This window comes from Somniosus microcephalus, chromosome 3, assembly GCF_052327205.1.
Source record: "Somniosus microcephalus isolate GS21.2 chromosome 3, FLI_Smic_1.0, whole genome shotgun sequence".
Lineage (NCBI taxonomy): Eukaryota > Metazoa > Chordata > Chondrichthyes > Squaliformes > Somniosidae > Somniosus > Somniosus microcephalus.
The window spans coordinates 354,974,626-354,996,742 of NC_140989.1; the positions used below are offsets into that span (position 1 = coordinate 354,974,626).

General features: G+C 46.6%; 1 protein-coding gene across 1 annotated transcript in view; it reads right to left on the reverse strand.

The window, feature by feature from the left end:
* Positions 1 to 20,595, reverse strand: part of LOC147122358 (calcium-activated chloride channel regulator 1-like) — a 47,991-nt gene extending 27,396 nt beyond the window's left edge. The window contains exons 1-4 of the mRNA XM_085983440.1: positions 20,400 to 20,595; positions 20,068 to 20,211; positions 17,859 to 18,009; positions 7,464 to 7,572 (exon numbers count right to left, since the gene is read on the reverse strand). Coding sequence (XP_085839566.1) covers positions 7,464 to 7,572; positions 17,859 to 18,009; positions 20,068 to 20,211; positions 20,400 to 20,561 — 566 coding nt within the window. The 5' untranslated portion in view covers positions 20,562 to 20,595. The remainder of the gene's footprint in view (positions 1 to 7,463; positions 7,573 to 17,858; positions 18,010 to 20,067; positions 20,212 to 20,399) is intronic.
* Positions 20,596 to 22,117: the final 1,522 nt, after the last annotated feature.

The following is a 22,117-nucleotide window of genomic DNA, read 5'->3' on the forward strand; positions in this document are numbered from 1 at the left end:
AGCCCCACAGTATGATGTCATCATTCGTGGTGCTTTCAAGGTCCATAGCAAGCACTGCATCCTCTGAAGGCTTCCAAATGAACCATTCAGGATGGCAGAGGAGCCTGCAGCAGCTGTGGCCAGTGCCAGATCCCGAACTGTCTTCAAATTCAACGAAGCTTCACTGCAGGTATTATTGGATGGGGTTAGGGCCCACAGGGAGGTCCTCTTCCCTAGGTCAGGCAGGAAGAGGCCTCCCACTGAGACCAAGGCTGCATGGATGCAGGTGTCAGCAGATGCCAACTCGCTGGGAGTCACCAGAAGAACCTTGGCATTACATCTCTAACTCCTTCCTCTACTCCCCCACAGGACCATCCAGAGCCCCCGTCCTCACTGTGGAGGAGGATGAGGCTGTGCAGCCAGACTCCTTAGAGGAAGCTCCAACTTCTGAGGGCGCAGCGTCAGCAGAAGTAAGTGCACCCAGCACCAGCGCAGACACTCACACCTCGGGGGGACCTTCGGGGCATAGAGTAGTGTTGTCACCTGGTGTTTCACAGCTCACAAGTGAGCCTCAGCAGATTCTGGAGACAGGGACAGCAGTGGAGAGTCCTCGTCAGAAGGCGCAGGACTCTGCCAGCTCAGCTCAGCTGCGCTGCATGTCGACCCTCTGCCTCTGGGTCCATCCGCAAGAGAAGAGGTGATGGATCTCCATGCACAGATGCAGGAGTCTCTGGCAGGTTTTGTCTCCAGGGTCGCTGCGAGTGTGGAGCGAATGGAGGAGTCCATAGCGACCATGAGCAGAGCCTTTGTGGAGTCATTGGCGCATGAACGCATCACCATGGAAAGGTTGGCAACCTCCATGGAGGAGATAACTCGCCAGGGTACGGAAAACATGGTGAGCGCTCATAAGAGAATGACATCTCTTGAGGAGCGTTGGCCATCTGTTGAACAGAGAAACCAGATCTTCATGGAAGTCCTTCTGAGTAGGACTGCCAGTGCAGAAACGGGTCCCCATGGCCCCCTAAAGTGCAGCAAGGTGCTCTGAAGCCACTTCCAAGCGCTGGCCCCTTCTGGCCTGTGCAGCTTCAGGTGAGTGAGCAGCAGCCTGGTGCTCCTGTTGCTGATCCTGCTGTTCCTGGTTCTGCTGCTGCCGCCTCTGCTGCTGGAGATCCTCTAATGGCAAGAAGGGAAGGAAAAAAATGCGTCCCATGCTTCTCGTAGATGCCTCCGTTGCGGAAGCGCTGAGTGAGGGTGGTGAGAGGGACTTCCCAGGAGATCGCATTGGAGAAGTGTGTGAGGCTTCAACCTTCCACAGCTGTGCCTAAGCCTTGAAGAAGTAGCCCCAAACCTGCAACAACAAGGTCCTTCAACATACAAGTGCTGTCCCTTTAAATCGCAGCTTCTCCGATTGACCTGCAGCTGACAGCAAGCAAGCTGGCAAGCTTCACGCCAGGTCTCATCAGCGGGGTTCCCCGCAGGCGTGTTTCAGGTGGGGAAAGCCACAAAATCGCAACTGCCCCGGAAAATCTACTTCAACAAGGTAATAATTGGTCACTAGTGTTCTGACGACAACTCCCGCCAGCGGCAGCCGGGAATGAAACGGGTCGCGGAGAAACGGCGGTCCGAAAGTCGGACGGGGCGGGGAATCAGGCAGGGGGGGTCGTGACCCGCTTTTTCCGCGATTTTTGGCCCCCGGCCGCCTGAAAAGCCGCCCGACCTACCCCATCTAAGCCCCTCATAATTTTGTACACCTCAATCAGGTCCCCCCTCAGCCGTCTCTGCTCTAAGGAAAACAACCCCAGCCTGCCCAGTCTCTCTTCATAGCTGAAGTGCTCCAGCCCAGGTAACATCCTGATGAATCTCCTCTGCACCCTCTCCAATGCAATCACATCCCTCCTATAGTGTGGTGACCAGAACTGCACACAGTATTCCAGCTGTGGCCTAACTAGCATTTTGTACAGCTCCATCATAACCTCCCTGCTCTTATATTCTATGCCTCGGCTATTGAAGGCAAGTATCCCATATGCCTTTTTAACCATCTTATCTACCTGCCCTGCTGCTATAAGTCTTTCATTTGACACAGATGGGAGTGCTACAATCTGGTCTAGCTGGAAATCAAATCAAATGACAGTCAAAAGTGTCAGAAAATTGTGGGCTCAAGACTCACTTCAGTAACGTGAGCACATAATCTATGCTGACACTCCAGTGCAGTGCTGAGGGAGTGCTGCACTGTCTGAGGTGCTGTCTTTCAGATGAGACGTTAAACCGAGGCCCTATCTTCCCGCTCAGGTGGACATAGAAGATCCTGCGGCACTATTCGAAGAAGAGCAGGGAGTTCTCCCTAGTGTCCTGGCCAATATATACCCCTCAGCCAACGTCGCTAAAACAGGTGACCTGCTCATTATCTCATTGCTGTTTGTGGGAGCTTGCTGTGCACAAATTGACTGCTGCGCTTCCTACGTTCCAACAGTGACTACACCTCAAAAAGTGCTTAATTGGCTGTAAAGCGCTTTGAGAATATCCTGAGGTCGCGAGGAGGCGCTATATAAATGCAACTCTTTCTTTCTTTCATTCTTTTCAGTGCTACCCTTATACATCTCTGAGCAGAGGTTCGGAGCAGGCTGACCTCTTGTGTGACACGGAGGGTGAGGTTCGGAGGGGCGAGGCCGGGTGACGGCAAACAAGAAACCGGTTTGGAAAATAAAAATGGGTGGGAAGAAATAATGATTGCATTGGCAGTTTGGGTTACTTGCACGTAAAAGCTCCACCAGGCTCGATACCACGGGCCTTGCCATCTAGATTGGATTTAGGCCAAAACAATTTAGCAGTTTGCTTAATTAAAAAACAAAGCTTCAGTTAAGTGATGTTATCGCTTGTCCGCAAACAGAGGAAACCCTGGAAGGAGCACAAGGACCTTAAGCTGATGATATTCGATATTCAGGAAAGATAGGCAAAAAGGAAAGGGAGGTGGGGTAGCATTACTGGTTAAAGAAGGGATTAACACAATTGTAATGAAGGATATTAGCTCTGATGATGTGGAATCTGTATGGGTAGAATTGAGAAATACTAAGGGGAAAAAAACGTTAGTGGGAGAGGTATATAGACCTCCAAACAGTAAGGCGGAGGTTGGGGATGGCATTAAAAGGGAAATTAAAGAAGCATGCAACAAGGACACAGCAGTCATCATGGGTGACTTTAATCTACATATAGATTGGGCTAACCAAATTGGTAACAATACTGAGGAGGAGGAATTCCTGGAGTGTTTACGGGATGGTTTCCTGGACCAATATGTCGAGGAACCAACCAGAGATCAGGCCATCTTAGACTGGGTATTATGTAACGAGAAAGGATTAATTAGCAATCTTGTTGAACGAGGCCCCTTGGGTTGGAGCGATCATAATATGATCGAATTCTTCATTAAGATGGAGAATGAAGTAGTTGACTCAGAAACAAGGGTCCTCAATTTAAATAAAGGAAGCTACGATGGTCTGAGGAGCGAGTTGGGTAGGATTGGGGAATGGCACTCAAAGGGTTGACGGTGGATAGGCAATGGCAAGCATTCAAAGACCGAATGGATGAACTACAGAAGTTGTTCATCCCAGTTTGGCATAAAAATAAATCAAAAAGGTGACTCAACCGTGGGTAACAAGGGAAATTAGGGATAGCATAAGATCCAAGGAGAGGACATACAAATTGGCCAGAAAAAGCAATAATTCTGAGGATTGGGAGCAGTTCAGGATACAACAAAGGAGGACAAAGGGATTAATTAAGAAAGGGAAAATAGAATATGAGAGTAAGCTTTCAGGGAACATAAAAACGGACTGTAAAAGCTTTTATAGATATGTGAAGAGAAAAAGATTGGTAAAGTCAAGCATAGGTCCCTTGCAGTCAGAATCAGGGGAATTTATAATGGGGAACAACGAAATGGCAGACCAACTAAATACATATTTTGGTTCTGTCTTCACAAAGGAGGACACAAATAACCTCCCAGAAATACCGGGGAATATAGGGTCTGATGAAAGGGTGGAACTGAAAGAAATCAGTATTTGTAGGGAAATGGTGTTAGGAAAATTGATGGGACTGAAGGCCGATAAATCCCCAGGGCCTGATAATCTACATCCCAGGGTACTTAAGGAAGTGGCCCTAGAAATAGTAGATGCATTGCTGGTCATCTTCCAGAACTCGATAGACTCTGGAACAGTACCCATGGATTGGAGGGTAGCTAATGTTACCCCACTATTCAAAAAAGATGGCAGAGAAAAAGTGGGGAATTATAGACCGGTAAGCCTGACATCGGTAGTGGGGAAAATGCTAGAGTCCATTATAAAAGATGTAATAGCAGAGCACTTGGAAAGCAGTGACAGGATCGGACAAAGTCAACATGGATTTACAAAAGGTAAATCACGCTTGACTAATCTACTGGAATTTTTTGAGGATGTAACTGGTAAAATAGATAAGGGAGAACCAGTGGATGTGGTGTATTTGGACTTTCAGAAGGCTTTCGAAAAGGTCCCGCATAAGAGATTAGCGTGCAAAATTAAGGCACATGGGATTGGAGGCAAGGTATTGACTTGGATAGAGAACTGGTTGGCGGACAGAAAGCAAAGAGTTGGAATAAACGGGTCGTTTTCCGAGTGGCAGGCAGTGACTAGTGGGGTACCGCAAGGATCGGTCCTAGGACCCCAGCTGTTCACAATATATATTAATGATCTGGACGAGGGAATTAGATGTAATACCTCCAAATTTGCAGACGACACAAAGCTGGGTGGGAGGTTATGATGCGAGGAGGATGTCATGAAACTCCAGTACGATTTGGACAGGTTAGGTGATTGGGCAGAAACATGGCAAATGCACTATAATGTGGATAAATGTGAGGTTATCCACTTTGGTGACAAAAACAGGAAGGCACATTATTATTTGAATGGCAATAAATTGGGAGAAGGGGAAGTGCAAAGAGACCTGGGTGTTCTTGTGCACCAGTCGCTGAAGGTAAGCATGCAGGTGCAGCAGGCGGTTAAGAAGGCAAATGGTATGTTGGCCTTCGTAGCAAGAGGGTTCGAGTACAGGAACAAGGATGTCATGCTACAGTTGTACAGGGCCTTGGTGAGACCGCACCTTGAGTATTGTGTGCAGTTTTGGTCGCCTTATCTGAGGAAGGACGTTCTTGCCATGGAAGGAGTGCAGCAAAGATTCACCAGGCTGATACCTGGGATGGCAGGAATGACGTATGAGGAGAGATTGTGTCGATTGGGCTTATACTCACTGGAGTTTAGAAGATTGAGAGGGGATCTCATCGAAACCTATAAAATTCTGTCAGGCCTGGACAGACTAGATGCTGGAAGAATGTTCCCGATGGCCGGGGAGTCCGGAACCAGGGGTCATAGTCTAAGGATAAGGGGTAGGACATTTAGGACTGAAATGAGGAGAAATTTCTTCACCCAGAGAGTGGTGAACCTATGGAACTCTCTGCCACAGAGGGCGGTGGAGGCCAGTTCATTATGTATATTCAAGAAAGAGTTGGATATTTTTCTTGAGGCTAAAGGGATCAAGGGATATGGGGAGAAGGCAGGGACAGGGTACTGAATTTGAATGATCAGCCATGATCTCATTGAATGGCGGAGCAGGCTCGAAGGGCCGAATGGCCTACTCCTGCTCCTATCTTCTATGTTTCTATGATCTTGCAAGTAGCTTCAAGCCATAATTGTAAATAAGTAGTACAGGCATTCACTTTCCTCCCCCTCCCCCACTTTTCTGACAGGTCCCGAGTTCACTGTATTCATGGGCAAGAAGATACTGAATTAAAGGAAGATGGATAAATCAATCCCCAACAGAAAGTAGCAACTCCATTCATTGTTAATCTCATTTTTAGCCTTGACGTAAGAAAACTACTAGGCACTTGGTCTAAGCGTTAAACAAAGCTTTAATCAACTGTTTTACAACATGGAGGTCTAGTTGTGTCCTTCACTAGTTCCTGTTAAGAATGTCCTGTGCGAGCTGGGCCCGTGCCCAAGTATTTATACTCTCCCTGGACAGCGCCACCTGTAGGCTGCTCAGTATTATTTCATAAGTCTTTCTTTCATGAATGACTGATTCATGTCAAGCCTATTCCATCATCACCATTACTAACGAAGACCTTTGGTCTATAGTAACTGCAAACAAGCCGGCAAGCTTCACGCCAGGTTTCATCTGCAGGGTTTCCCGCAGGCGTGTTTGATGTGGGGAAAGCCCCAAAATCGCAACGGCCCCTGAAAATCGACTTAAGCAAGGTAATAATTGCTCATTAGTGTTCTAACGGCCAGTCCCGCCAGCGGCGGGCGGGACTGAAGCAGGTCGCGGAGAAACGGTGGTCCGAAAGTCGGACGGGGCGGGGAATCAGGCAGGGGGGTGTCGTGACCTGCTTTTTCGGCGATTTTTGGCCCCCGGCCGCCTGAAAAGCCGCCCAACGGCTGCCAGAAAATCGGGGCCATTGTCTTTGGTCCCCGCCACAAACTTCGTTCCCTAGCCACTGATGCCACCCCTCTCCCTGGTCACTGTTTAAGGCTGAAACAGACTGTTCACAACATTGCCATCCTTTTTGACCCTGAGATGAGCTTCCGACTATATATCCGCTCCATCACCAAGACCGCCTACTTCAAGCTCCGTAACATCGTCCGTCTCCTCCCTGCCTCAGCTCATCTATTGCCGAAACCCTCAAGCACACCTTTGTTAACTCAAGGCTTGACTATTCCAATGCTCTCCTTGCCGGCCTCCATCCATGAACTTGAACTCATCCATAACTCTACTACCTCTATCCTAACTTGGACCAAGACCTGTTCACCCATCACCTCTGTGCTCGCTGACCTACCTCGGCTCCCAATCTGGCAATGCCTTGATATTAAAATACTCAACCTTGTTTTCAAATCGCTCCATGGCCTCTGTAACCTCCTCCAGCCCTACAACCCTCCGAGATCTCTGCGCTACTCCAACTCTGGTCACTTGTGTGCCCCCCAGTTCCTTCGTCCTACCATTGGCGGTCATGCCTTCTGCTGCCGAGGCCCTAAGTGCTGGAATTCCCTCCCTAAACCTCCTTGCCTCTTTACCTCTCTCTCCTCCTTTAAGATGCTCCTTAAAACCTACCTCACATGTCCTAATATCTCCTTATGTGGTTTGGTGTTAAATTTTGCTTTATAACACTGCTGTGAAGCGCCTTGGGACATTTTACTATGTTAAAGGCGCTATCTAAATGCAAGTTATTGTTGCTGTTGTAGCTGGGAAGAAATTCACTACCTTTGTTGGCAGTTGTTGCCAGAAACGCAAGTCTTTCCTGTCCATGACATAGCGACACCACCAAGCTACCTGAGCAACTTGCTGGCTTAACTGAGTCATCACATCTACTGCAGCAGATTACAAGAATGGAAAGGCATTTCTTGGGTATTGCAGCCTTGTCTAGAAATCCCAAAAGACTTTTTTCATTGAACGAAATCATACAATTAGAATTGTCCTACCTCGTTGCTTCATGGATTCCATTGGCAGATATATAAAAGGGCACCAGATCGTTATATTCATCAAACACTCCCCACCGGAGATGGGCCCATTCATGAACAAATACTCTACCTGTAGAAACAGATGTATTTCTGTTCAGAATAATGAAACCAATGCTTTCACGTTCTGTGAGATATAAATGGTATTTCTACTTGACATTTCAGAAAGTGTAAATATTGGCACGATTCTCTCATGTATACAAAATGTAGTCAGTGGCGTGAAGTTATTTTGTGGCATCACATAAATAGTTAATGTTCTGTTCTCCAGAGTGGTGGTACTGGGTTCTGCTGCAGTGTCTCTGAGAATGGCGTAGAATTGCTGTGCAAAAATATTTAGTTGAAAACTTTAGTGCTCCACTGATTTGAATGGAGGAGCTTAGAAATGTATTGATTCTTTTGTAACATTGCTTAATTCATTCTTTAACCAAGACTGCTTACTTCCATTTTTGCCTTCACCATACATAAGAACATAAGAAGTAAGAGCAGGAGTAGGCCTTACGGCCACTTGAGCCTGTTCCGCCATTCAATAAGATCATGGCTGATCATCGACCTCAACTCCATTTTCCCGCCCGATCTCCATATCCCTTGATTCCTCTCGAGTCCAAAAATCTATCGATCTCGATCTTAAGAACATAAGACGTAGGAGCAGCAGTAGGTCATTTGGCCCCTCGAGCCTGCTCCGCCATTCAATAAGATCATGGCTAATCTGATCTTGGCCTCAACTCCACTTCCCCGCCCGATCCCCATAACCCTTGACTCCCTTACCTTTCAAAAATCTGTATCTCCACCTTAAATATACTCAATGACCCAGCCTCCACAGCTCTCTGGGGAAGAGAATTCCAAAGATTCACGACCCTTTGAGAGAAGAAATTCCTCCTCATTTCCAATTTAAAAGGGTGCCCCCTTATTCTGAAATTGTGCCCCCACTTCTAGATTCCCCCACGAGGGGAAACATCCTCTCTGAATCTACCCCGTCAAGCCCCTTCAGAATCTTACATGTTTCAATAAGATCACCTCTCATTCTTCTAAACTCCAATGAGTATAGGCCCAACCTGCTCAACCTTTCCTCATAAGACAACCCCTTCATCTCCGGAATCAACCTCATGAACCTTCTCTGAACTGCCTCCAATGCAAGTATATCCTTCCTTAAATAAGGAGACCAAAACTATACGCAATACTCCAGGTGTGGTCTCACCAACGCCCTGTACAGTTGTAACAGGACTTCCCTACTTTTAAACTCCATTCCCTTTGCAATAAAGGCCAACATTCCATTTGCCTTTTTGATTACTTGCTGTACCTGCATGCTAACTTTTTGTGTTTCATGCACAAGGACCCCCAGGTCCCTCTTAACTGTAGCATTTTGTAACCTCTCTCCATTTAAATAATAATTTGCTTTTTTGCACCTGCATGCGAACTTTTTGTGATTCATGTACTAGGATCCCCAGACCCCTCTGTACCTCAGCATTTTGTAATCTCTCCCCATTTAAATAATAAATTTGCTTTGTTATTTTTCCTACCAAACTGGATAACCTCGCATTTTCCCACATTAAACTCCATCTGCCAGATTTTTGCCCACTCATTTAGCCTATCTATATCCCTTTGCAGATTCTATGCGTCCTCCACACAATTTGCTTTCCCACCTATCCTTGTATCATCAGCAAATTTGGCTACATTACACTCGGTCCCTTCATCCAAGTCATTAATATAGATTTAAAATAGTTGAGGCCCCAGCACCGATCCCTGTGGCACCCCACTAGTTACAGTTTGCCAACCTGAAAATTACCCATTTATCCCAACTCTCTGTTTTCTGTTAGTTAGCCAATCCTCTATCCATGCTAATATATTACCCCCGACCCCGTGAGCTCTTATCTTGTGTAGTAACCTTTTATGTGGCACCTTATCGAATGCTTTCTCGAAATCTAAATACACATCTACTGGTTTCCCTTTATCCACCCTGCTTGTTACATCCTCAAAGAATTCCAGCAAATTTGTCAAATATGATTTCCCTTTCATAAAACCATGCTGAATCTGCTTGACTATATTATGATTTTTCTAAATGTCCTGCTACCACTTCCTTAATGATGGAATCCAGCATTTTCCCAATGACTGATGTTAGGCTAGCTGGTTGATAGTTGCCTGCTTTCTGTCTCCCTCCTTTCTTAAATAGGGACGCTACATTTGCGGTTTTCCAGTCCGTTGGGACCTCTCCAGAATCCAGGGAATGTTAGTAGATTACAACCAATGCATCCACTATCTCTGTAGCCACCTCTTTTAAGACTCTAGGATGCAGGCCATCGGGTCCAGGGGACTTGTCTACCTTTAGTCCCATTAGTTTTCCTAATACTTCCTCTCTAGTGATAGTGATTGTTTTAAGGTCCCCCCCACCCCAATAACCTCTTGATTATGTATTATTGGGATGTTGTTAGTGTCTTCTACCATGAAGACTGATACAAAATATTTGTTCAAAGTCTCTGCCATTTCCCTGCTTCCCATTATTAATTCCCCAGACTCATCCTCTAGGGGACCAATGTTTACTTTAGCTATTCTCTTCCTTTTTATATACCTGTAGAAGCTCTTACTGTCTGTTTTTTTCTTGCTAGCTTACTCTCATAATCTATCTTCTCTCTCTTTATCATTTTTTTAGTCGTCCTTTGCTGGTTTAAAAAAATTTCCCAATCCTCTGGCCTTTCACTATTCTTCGCAACTCCCCCACTCGCATCATGGAAACCTCTGTTCACACTTTCATCCCCTCCAGGCTTTATATCTCCAATGCCTTCCTCACTGGGAACCTACTCTTCATTCTCCATAAACCCCAAATACTTCAGAACTTCAGAATTATTCCACAGCCCACCTTCTGACCAGCACTAATTCATACTTGCCCATATTGCAAATGAAAATAAGGAAATGGCAGACTTGTTGAATAATTATTTTGTGTCAGTCTTCACAGTAGAGGACGAGGATAATACACCTGACTGGAACTCACTAAAATTAACGTAAGCAAGAAAACAGTCTCAGAAAAAATAATGGCACTAAAGATGAACAAATCCCCAGGACATGACGGTTTCCACCCCAGGGTTTAAAGAAAGTAGGTGAGAAAATTGAAGATACTTTAGCCATAATCCTCCAAAGCTCTCTCAATTGAGGAATTGCCCCTTTAGATTGGAAAATTGCAAATGTAACTCTGTTATTTAAGGAACATGAGAGAGAGAAACCAGGAAATTATAGACCTGTTAGTCTCACATCTGTTGTAGGGAAGTTATTGGAATCTATAATTAATACTAGAGAACTTAGAGAAATTTGAGCAGATTAGAGAGAGACAACAGAGATTTGTAAAGTTTAGGTCATGTCTAATGAAACTAATTGATTTTTTTGTGGAAGTAACTAAAGTAATAGACAGAAGAATGTCTATGGATGTAGTTTATATGGACTTCCATGAGGCATTTGATAAGATTCCACATAAGAGACGGTTAACTAGAACTAAAGTTCATGGAATTGCAAGCAAATTATTGACCTGGTTATGAGATTGGTTAGGCAGTAGAAGATAGAGTAGGGATAATGGGTATGTAATAGCAAAATACTGCGGATGCTGGAAATCCGATATAACAACAGAAAGTGCTGGAAACACTCAGCAGGTCAGGCAGCATCGAGGAGAGAGAAAGAGAGTCAACGTTTCAGGTCGAACCCTTCGTCAGAACTGGAAAAGGTTAGGGAAGAGAGATTTTTAAGCAGGCACAGGGAGGAGGGGAGGAAAGAACAAAGGGAAGGTCTGTGACAGGATGGAAGGCAGGAGAGATTGACTGACAAATGGGATGATGGTGCAAAGTAAAAGTAGAGGTAATGGGACAAGTTAAGAAACAAAAGATGGCTCTAGATGATGTGTGAATGATGATAGCAGCAACATTAACAGCTACCATGTGAGGAAACGAGAAAAAAATATATATTAAAGAAATACAGGGGCCAATTTATAGTCTGAAATTGTTGAACTCTATCTTAAGTCCAAAAGGCTGTAAAGTGCCTAATAGAAAGATGAGGTGCTGCTCCTCAAGCTTACGTTGAGCTTTGTTGGAACAGTGTAAGAGGCCGAGGATGGAGGGATATGTACTTGAATTGGAAGGAAGTGAATCGTGGTGTCCCACAAGGATCTGTGCTGGGGCTTCACCTATTCACTACATTTACTAATGACTTAGATAACACAATGGAGAGCCAAATATCCAAGTCATTGGGAAAATGCTGGAATCCATTATTAAGGAAGCAGTAGCAGGACATTTAGAAAATCATAATACAGTCAAGCAGAGTCAGCATGGTTTTATGAAAGGGAAATCATGTTTGACAAATTTGCTGGAGTTCTTTGAAGGTGTAACGAGCAGGGTGGATAAAGGGGAACGAGTGGATGTGGTGTATTTGGATTTCCAGATGTTGAGTCTGTGTGTCCCAGTTATGCTTAGGATCAATCACTGGACACAGACAACAAGAATAACTTTTAACAGGTCTTTACTATTCGGAGGTCAGGGCTGAACTGCCCAGCAAATCCCTACACAACACTTATATACCGGTGTGGTCACCACCGGTATTACAGTATACAGCAGCCAAGAGAAAGTAGTACATCTCTTAAGGTAGTTCTCTTAAGGTGGAACAGGTTACATACACCACACCAGAAGGCATTCGATAAGGTGCCACATAAAAGGTTACTGCACAAGATAAGAGCTCACAGGGTTGGGGGTAATATATTAGCATGGATAGAGGATTGGCTAACTAACAGAAAACGGGGAGTCGGGATAAATGGGTCATTTTCCGGTTGGCAAACTCTAACTAGTGGGGTGCCACAGGGTCAGTGCTGGGGCCTCAACTATTTACAATCTATATTAATGACTTGGATGAAGGGACCGAATGTAATGTAGCCAAATTTGCTGATGATACAAAGATAGGTGGGAAAGCAAGTTGTGAAGAGGACACAAATAATCTGCAAAGAGATATAGACAGGCTAATGAGTGGGCAAACATTTGGCAGATGGAGTATAATGTGGGAAAGTGCGAGGTTATCCACTTTGGTAAGAAAAATAAAAAAGCAAATTATTATTTAAATGGAGAGAGATTACAAAATGCTGCAGTACAGAGGGACCTGGGTTCCTTGTGCATGAAACACAAAAAGTTAGCATGCAGGTACAGCAAGTAATCAGGAAGGCAAATGGAATGTTGGCCTTTATTGCAAGGGAGTTGGAGTATAAAAGCAGGGAAGTCCTGCTACAACTGTACAGGGTATTGGTGAGACCACACCTGGAGTACTGCGTACAGTTTTGGTCTCCTTATTTAAGGAGGGATATACTTGCATTAGAGACAGTTCAGAGTAGGTTCACGAGGTTGATTCCGGAGATGAAGGGGTTGACTTATGAGGAAAGGTTGAGCAGGTTGGGCCTATACTCATTGCAGTTTAGAAGAATGAGAGGTGATCTTATTGAAACATATAAGATACTGAGGGGGCTCGAAAGGGTAGATGCAGAGAAAATGTTTCCCCTCATGGGGGAATCTAGAACTCGGGGGCATAGTTTCACTTAAAACTGAGATGAGGAGGAATTTCTTCTCTCAGAGGGTCGTAAATCTGTAGAATTCTCTACCCCAGAGAGCTGTGGAGGCTGGGTCATTGAATATATTTAAGGTGGAGTTAGACAGATTTTTGAACAATAAGGGAGTGAAGGGTTATGGGGAGCGGGCAGGGAAATGGAGCTGAGCCCAAGATCAGATCAGCCATGATCTCATTAAATGGCGGAGCAGGCTCGAGGGGTCAAATGGCCTACTCCTGCTCCTATTTCTTATGTTCTTATGTTTGCCAATGACACAAAGATTGGTGGCATAGTAACTAGTGTAGATGGGAGCATAAAATTACAAAGAGACATTGATAAATTAAGTGAGTGGGCAAAACTGTGGCAGGTGGATTTCAACACAAGTAAGTGTGTGATCATCCATTTTGTACCAATAAAGGATAGATCCGAGTATTTCTTAAATGGTGAACAGCTAGGAACAGTGGAGGTCCAAAGAAATGTAGGGGTCCATGTACACAGATCAATCAAACATAGTGGGCAAGTACAAAAAAATCATCAAAAAGGCGAATGGAATGTTTGCCTTTCTATCTAGAGGGCTAGATTATATAGCAGAGGGTGCTTTGCTACAGCTCTACAAGGCCCTGGTTAGACCACATCTGGAGTACTGTGTACAGTGCTGGGCACCGCATCTTAGAAAGGACATATTGGCCTTGGAGGGAGTGCAGTACAGATTTACCAAAATGTTACCAGGGCTCCAAGGGTTAGATTATGAGGAGAGATTACATAGACTAGGCTTGTATTCCCTGGAATATAGAAGGTTATGGGGTGATTTGATTGAACATAGGAACATAAGAACATAAGAAATAGGAGCAGGAGTAGGCCATTTGGCCCCTTGAGCCTGCTCCACCATTCAATGAGATCATGGCTGGTCTGATCTTGGGCTCAGCTCCATTTCCCTGCCCGCTCCCCATAACCCATCACTCCCTTATTGTTCAAAGATCAAGACGGTGACATAGTGGTTAGCACTAGTACGATAGCAAAATATTGCAGATGTTGGAAATCCGAAATAACAACAGAAAATGCTGGAAAAACTCAGCAGGTCAGGCAACATCCGTGGAGAGAAATTTGAGTTGACGTTTCGGGTTGGACCCTTCTTCAAAACTGGAAAGAAAAGAAACTAGATCGGAGGCAGGGCTGCGATCGGACAAAAGAATAAAAGAAACAAAAGAAGTAAAAGAGATTAGAAGCTAGACGGTAATAGACTGGGATTAGGTGTAAAGTGTACTGGCAGGGCAAAAGATAGCTGCCAGGTGTGAGAGAGAAACAAAAGGAAAGGGGGCGGGGGGGAAAAGGAGTGGAACAATTACAAGAGAAAATGAAATGGGGGCCGAGCTTATGATCTGAAATTGTTGAACTCGATATTGAGTCCGGAAGGCTGCAGACTGCCTAATCGGAAGATGAGGTGCTGTTCCTCGAGTTTACGTTGAGCTTCCGTGGAACAATACAAGAGGCCAAGGACGGTGAGGTCCGAGTGGGAATGGAGCGGTGAATTAAAATGACAGGCGACCGGAAGCTCGGGGTCACCCTTACGGACTGAACGGAGGTGTTCCGCAAAGCGGTCACCCAATCTGCGTTTGGTCTCCCCAATGTAGAGGAGACCGCATCGTGAGCAGCGAATACAGTATACTAGATTGCGAGAAGTACAAGTAAATCGCTGTTTCACCTGGAAGGGGTGTTTGGGGCCCTGGACAGTGGGAAGGGGGGAGGTATAGGGGCAGGTGTTACATCTCCTCCGCTTGCACGGGAAGGTGCCAGGCGAAGAGGAAGGGCTGTTTGGGGTGATAGAGGAGTGGACTAGGGTGTCTCGGAGGGAGCGGTCCCTGCAGAATGCTGAAAGGGGAGGGGAGGGGAAGATACGTTTGGTGGTGGGATCACTTTGGAGGTAGCGGAAATGCCGGAGGATGATCCGTTGAATGTGGAGGCTGGTGGGGTGAAAGGTGAGGACAAGGGGAACCCTATCGTGGTTCCGGGAGGGAGGGGCAGGGGTGAGGGCAGAAGTGCGGGTGATAGAACTGACACGGTCGAGGGCAGTGTCAACCACAGTAGAGGGGAATCCTCGGTTGCGGAAAAAGGAAGACATGTCTGAAGCACTGGTGTGGAAGGTGGCGTCGTCGGAGCAGATACGGCAGAGGCGGAGAAACTGGGAGAATGGAATAGAGTCCTTACAGGAAGCGGGGTGGGAGGAAGTGTAGTCCAGGTAGCTGTGGGAGTCAGTGGGCTTGTAGTAAATATTGGTCGATAACCTATCCCCAGAGATGGAGACGGAGAAGTCGAGGAAGGGAAGGGAAGAGACCGAGATGGACCATGTGAAGGTGAGGGAAGGGTGGAAATTGGAGGCAAAGTGAATGAAATTGTCAAGTTCGGGGCGAGAGCAGGAAACGGCACCGATACAGTCATCAATGTATCGGAAAAAGAGGTGAGGGAGGGGACCCGAGTAGCACTGGAACAAAGATTGTTCCACATAGCCCACGAAAAGGCAGGCATAGCTAGGACCCATGCGGGTACCCATGGCAACACCTTTGATTTGGAGGAAATGAGTGGAGTTAAAGGAGAAGTTGTTCAATGTGAGAACAAGTTCAGCCAGGCGGAGGAGGGTCGTGGTGGATGGGGACTGGTCGGGCCTCTGTTCAAGGAAGAAGCGGAGCGCCCTCAGGCCATCCGGGTGGGGGATGGAGGTGTAGAGGGATTGTACGTCCATGGTGAAAAGGAAGCGGTTGGGGCCAGGAAACTGGAAACTGTTAAAGTGGTGGAGGGCGTCCGAAGAGTCGCGGATGTAGGTGGGAAGAGACTGGACAAGGGGAGAAAAGATAGAGTCAAGATAGGAAGAGATGAGTTCTGTAGGGCAAGAACAGGCTGAAACGATGGGTCTACCAGGGCAGTCCTGTTTGTGGATCTTGGGAAGGAGGTAGAAGCGGGCTGTGCGGGGTTGGGGAACTATGAGGTTGGTGGCAGCAGGGGGAAGATCTCCAGAGGAGATGAGGTCAGTGACAGTCTTGGAAACGGTGGTTTGATGTTCGGTAGTGGGGTCATGGTCCAGGTGGAGGTAGGAGGAGGTGTCGGAGAGTTGGCGTTCAGCTTCCGCTAGGTAGAGGTCAGTACACCAAACAACAACAGCACCACCCTTGTCAGTGGGTTTAATGACAATGTCAGGGTTGGATCTAAGAGAATGGAGTGCTGCGAGTTCAGAGGGAGGTAGGTTGGAGTGAGTGAGGGGAGCAGAGAAATGGAGACGGCCGATGTCACGGCGGCAGTTAGCGATGAAAAGATCTAGAGCGGGTAAGAGGCCAGGGGGAGGGGTCCAGGTAGAACGGGAATTCTGCAAGCGGGAGAAAGGGTCAGTTGTGCGGGGGGAAGACTCCTGGCCAGTGAAGTGGGCACGGAGACGAAGGCGGCGGAAAAAGAGCTCAACATCGTGCCGAGCTCGAAATTCATTGAGGTGGGGACGTAAGGGGATGAAGCTCAGGCCTTTGCTGAGGACTGATCGTTCGGGGTCAGAGGGGATAGTGAAAATGCGGCAGGGGGTGAGATTGGGAGAAGGGGGGTCAGAGGAAAGTGAAGGGGAAGAAGGTTCCGGAGGGGCGTTGGTGTCCAAGAGTTGATGAAGCTTGCGATCCTTGACATCGGAAAGGAAGAAGAAAAGTTTTTTGTTGAAGCGTCGGATGAGTCGAAGGATGAAATGGAACTGTGGACCCGGACAGCTTTGAGATAGAGTGCGCCGGTGTTGCTGAAGAGAGAAGTCGAGTGTGTTCATGTGGCGCCGCATGGCGTTGAGCGTGGATCTCAGGATGCGGCGAGAGCAGTAGTTCGAGGAACGATGAATATCTTGGAGATATTTGTAATCCTGGGTGGATCCGAAGCACGAAGGGTGGAAGTTTAGTTGGAATCCATGTGGAGTAAGTCGGAACCGGAGACAGTTGCCTCACAGCGCCACGGACCCGGGTTCAAATCCAGCCTCGGGTGACTGTCTGTGTGGAGTTTGCACATTCTCCCCGTGTTTGCGTGGGTTTCCTCCGGGTGCTCCGGTTTCCTCCCACAGTCCAAAGATGTGCGGGTTAGGTTGATTGGCTATGATAAAATTGGCCCTTAGTGTTAGGGGGGATTAAATACGTGGGGTTACGGGGTTATGGGGATAGGGCTTGGGTGGGATGGCTGTCGGTGTAGGGACCGGGTGCTAGGGTTTGGATGATCAGCCATGATCTCGTTGAATGGCGGAGCAGGCTTGAAGGGCCGAATGGCCTACTCCTGTTCCTATCTTCTATGTTTCTATGATCTGTCTATCTCCACCTTGAATATATTCAATGACCCAGCTTCCACAGCTCTCTGGGGAAGAGAATTCCACAGAAGTTTTTGGAATTTGGAAAGCAATTGATAGGGTAGATAGAAACTTTTTCCGCTGGTGGGGGAGTCTAAGACAAGGGGTCATAACCTTAAAATCAGAGCTAGGTCATTTAAGACAGAAGTTCAGAAACACTTCCTTGTGCAAAGGATGGTAGAAGTGTGGAACTCTTTCCACAAAAAGCAATAGATGCTAGTTCAATTAATCATTTTAAATCTGATATCATTAGGTTTTTGCTAGCCAAGGATATTAAGGGATATGGAGCCAAGGTGGGTGGATTAGGTTAGGATACAGATCAGCCATGATCTCATTCACTGGCAGAACAGGCTCGAGGGGCTGAATGGCCTACTCTTGTCCCTATGTTCCGATGTAATTTAGTGCTCAAAACACATGCTACAGTGGTGTTAACTTAGTTAAAGTAATTTACCTTTTGAGCCATAAACTGGGGTCAGACTGTTGTTTAGTATAAAGTTTGGGGTGAAGTGAATGTACCGCCCCTTCTCACCACATCCGCCGTACTGCAGGGTGTACGGGTCATCTCCGTATTTATGGTATGGTTCAGCAATGATCACATCAGCCTATGAAGAGACAATTGTATGTTTCCATGTGAAAAACACTGCAACACACACACACACGCACACACACACACACACACACACGCACACACACACACACACGCACACGCACACGCACACACACACACGCACACGCACACGCACGCACACGCACACGCACACACACACGCGCACACACACACGCACACGCGCACACGCACACGCACACGCACACGCACACACACACACGCACACGCACACGCACACGCACACACACTGCAAAGGAGTGCACTACCTAGAGCAGAAGTTTAAATACCATTGCAGTACTTGGGGTAGAGTCTCGGTGCGATTCTCCCAATCTGTTGCCATAACTTTGGCCTGTGTTGTCCAAGTGTAAACATTCTAATTAATTACAACTGTGTTCATTATAGAGTAAGTCAGCAACTATAGTGTTAAAGTGCCTTCTGTGCTCAAAGCTGGCTGGGAGCATGACTCACAGTCTGAGAACTTTGTACAGGAGTGCCTGGTGCCTTGGAACAGTCCAGGGTCAATCTAGATCATCTTGGTCCCTCCTCCCCCTCAACACTACCTGAATCTGGCTCCCCTCTCCAATGGTGCCAGATCCCACCCTCTTAATATTCCTGGATCCTTGGACAGCTCCCCCCCCCACACACCCTTGTACTCCTGGACATAAGTATCCTATTCACCAATGCCCCTGGGGTCCAGAAGCTCATTTTGCAATGCTCTCAGAATCTTTCTCCATGTTCCCTGATGTCAGATCCCCCTCTCCCAGATCCTGATATCCCTCTTTCAATGTTGTCCGATCCTATGAAAACCCCTATCCAATGCTCCTAGACCTTGCTCCCACAACTCCAATGCTTCCCAACGCCATAAGCCCCATTCTCATTGCTCCCAGACACAGCACACTCCCAGTACTACTGGAACTGAGACTCCTTGCCTAGTAATACTGATTCCTAGGACCTCCTGCCCGCAACACGGACAGATCCTGGTATCTCCTGACATAAGAAAACTACTAGGCACTCGGTCTAAGCGTTAAACAAAGCTTTAATCAACTGTTTTACAACATGAAGGTCTAGTTGTGTCCTTCACTAGTTCCTGTTAAGAATGTCCTGCGCAAGCTGGGCCCGTGCCCGAATATTTATACCCTTCCTGGACAGCGCCACCCGCAGGCCGCTCAGTATTATTTCATATGTCTTTCTTTCATGAATGACTGATTCATGTCATCTCCCACATTCAATGCTGCCAGAACCTGACACCTGCTCCCAGTGCGGCCAGACTTCAAGACCTCCCCCAGCACTGCCATTCCTCCCAGTGTTGCCATCACCTGGAACCCCCCTCCCCTCCCCACTGTTGCCAAACACCGTATACCTTCCTTCCGCTATTACTGCCAGACAGTAAGAATCGCACCCTAATATTCCATTCCCCAATGCCGCCAAACCGTAGGTTCACCCTCTACAATCCTGTCATCCTGCCAGGCCCCAGAGCTACTTCCCAATACTACTAAAGCCCAACAACTCCTAGAACTGCTCCAAGATCCCAGTCGCCAGTGCCGCTGAACCTGTGCATGCTAGGCTTTCAGATAGTTAAACTAAAATCTAATGCACAGGTAAAGGAACATAGCAATATTCTAAGGCACGAGTTACTGTCTTCGTGGAAAAATAAACAGGGTTTTGGAACTCAATCCCCAAAGCACCAGCAATAATTCCATTGTAATAAAAACGGAATTTATCTTATCCTGACACTAGTGACTCTGATAATATAATTGTTCTCTACAAAGTATAATTCCCATTTTGTTGTCAAATAAGGTACTCACTGCCTCGCTATAGGAAAGCTGTTACGTAATAGATAAATAAGTAATAGATAATCTTCGGGGTAGACACTTAAGCAAATCTTTAGAAAGTGTCAGATTCCGCCAGGAATTTCCTCGGAGCTTCGCCTGCTCCATCGCTGTAACTTTGGCAGAAATTCAGCGCAAATAAACCCCCCCACTTACACGTGTGAACGGGGTTTCGGGAGAAGTTACGGTGCTGAACGGCAGAAGCTTCTCCTCTCAGTCCTTACCTTCTCGTAGGATTCAGTAGTCGGTCTCTGAACCAGGCTAGAATTAACTGGCCATGTAAGAGGCAGCAGGATTTTTACATCTGAAAAATAAACTCGCTGTTTGGTGGCTCGGTACAGGTAGGAGGAGGCTTCAGTCACCATTTCCTGAAAGCAACCACAGGTTTAAAGTCAATACCTCGCTGCATTTTAATCAGGTGCTGAGGGGGAAACGTATTCCTTTAACTCTCCCTCCTCGCACCAAATCCTAAATTCAGAACAATAATTGTAAAGAACACACAATGCCAGAAAGCAACGGCTAGTAGTTCTCCTCAGTCACCACCTCAATACCTCACCTGAATGTTGTCAATAAGCTTGCTATCTATAATGCCAGGGTTAATAGCAATAACTATGTCTCTATATCCATTATTCACCAACTTTACTTCGGAACAGTGTATAATACAAGCACACAGAAGACAGCCCAGCGATAAGCCAAAGGTTTTTTGGAGCACCATCATTGCACCAAGGCTTTGGTCTGCTCAACAATGCTTCCTGCAGGTCATATAACACATTTAAGCTGTAATTTATTAATTTTCATAATGTTGGGAATGATAGCTTATAAATGTTGGCATCAGGGTCCAAAGAGTATTTGTGAGAAGTGCTTAAATGGCCAATGTACGTTCATGCTGATAACACGGTTATTAGGCAGTTAACTGTCGTTGGCATTGCCAATGAAGGAATTGCGAAACACGGGGCAGTCGAAGGTAAGATTTCCAGGGAAAATAGAGAATAAAGTGGAAAAACAGTTCAAACAGGGTGGTATACTTAATGGAAGTGTGATGTAGAGAATAAGGAAAGGTTTTTCAACGGTTCAAGATGGCTGCACAGTGCTGCAAACAGTGCACCACACATCTCCAACCATTCTAGCTCCTCCTGCTCAAACACTCAGCACTATTGATGGGCAGACATCAAGGAATGCTTGGTGCACTGGGCAGACTGCTAGAGAGCTTGCACACAATGTCACGGAGCATGGAGGAATCCTGCTCCAGCCTGTCTCAAGGCTTTGCACAGCGCATGGAGACCATTCTGTCCAACATGGCCAGGGCCATCAGTGGAACCCACCATGATGGAGCGTCTTATGACAACTCAGACAGCTCATACTGCTGGCATGGAAGCTCAGATGGTTGCAACTTTGGCTTTGGGGACAGCTGTTGAAAGGGGCTTCCAGGGCATCACATCACTCCTGCACTCTGTTCTTCAGCTGAGCCGTAGGAGTGCTGAAGCACTGCCCCAGGTAGGTAGCCTTGGCTCTATGGGAAAGGCATTTGCTCTCCTCGCTCAGGATGACAGCATCCCTGCTCCATTGCCAGCCACTCCGCTAGTGCCCTTGCTGGTGTCACTCAACCAGCTGGGCCAGACTGCCCCGGCCCACGCCGAGATACTGCAGTCTGCAGCCGGGCCCTCAAGGCCCAGAGCTGCTTGAGGTCATTCCCCAAGGCCATCTGAAATGTCCTCAATGGAAGCTCAGCAGGCTTCCACCTCCCAAGCTGTAGGTATTGGGGAAGCACCTCATAGGAGCACCAGGATAGGGAAATGAGCGCACAAGACAGGCAATGAGGGTTTGCACAAGGGTGATTAGTCATTTTGTGTGTCAATGCTGACCTGATTTGTTTTATAATCTTGTTTTTTTATCTGGATTTGGTATTGGCATTTGTCTTTGTAGTGAAGTGAGGGCAAGACCAATAGATTATTCATCATTTGAGGTGAAGAGTTATGTTTATTACAGTGTTATAAAATCCCTCTTTCACTCCTTGCTGCTGGGCTCCATAACTTTTACAGTGCAATAAAGCTATCCAATGTGAACTATGAACATGGATGAACAATTACGGCATCAGGAAACACATGCCGATGTACAATACAATACAATACAAATCGCTTTATTGGCATGATAAGGTACATCTTATGTTGCCAATGCATCAAAATACATTTATGGTTGAACACATAAACGCGGTTCCATTCATACAGTGTATAAACAGGTATATCCCTGAGTTTATAAATATACATTTGCCTTGTT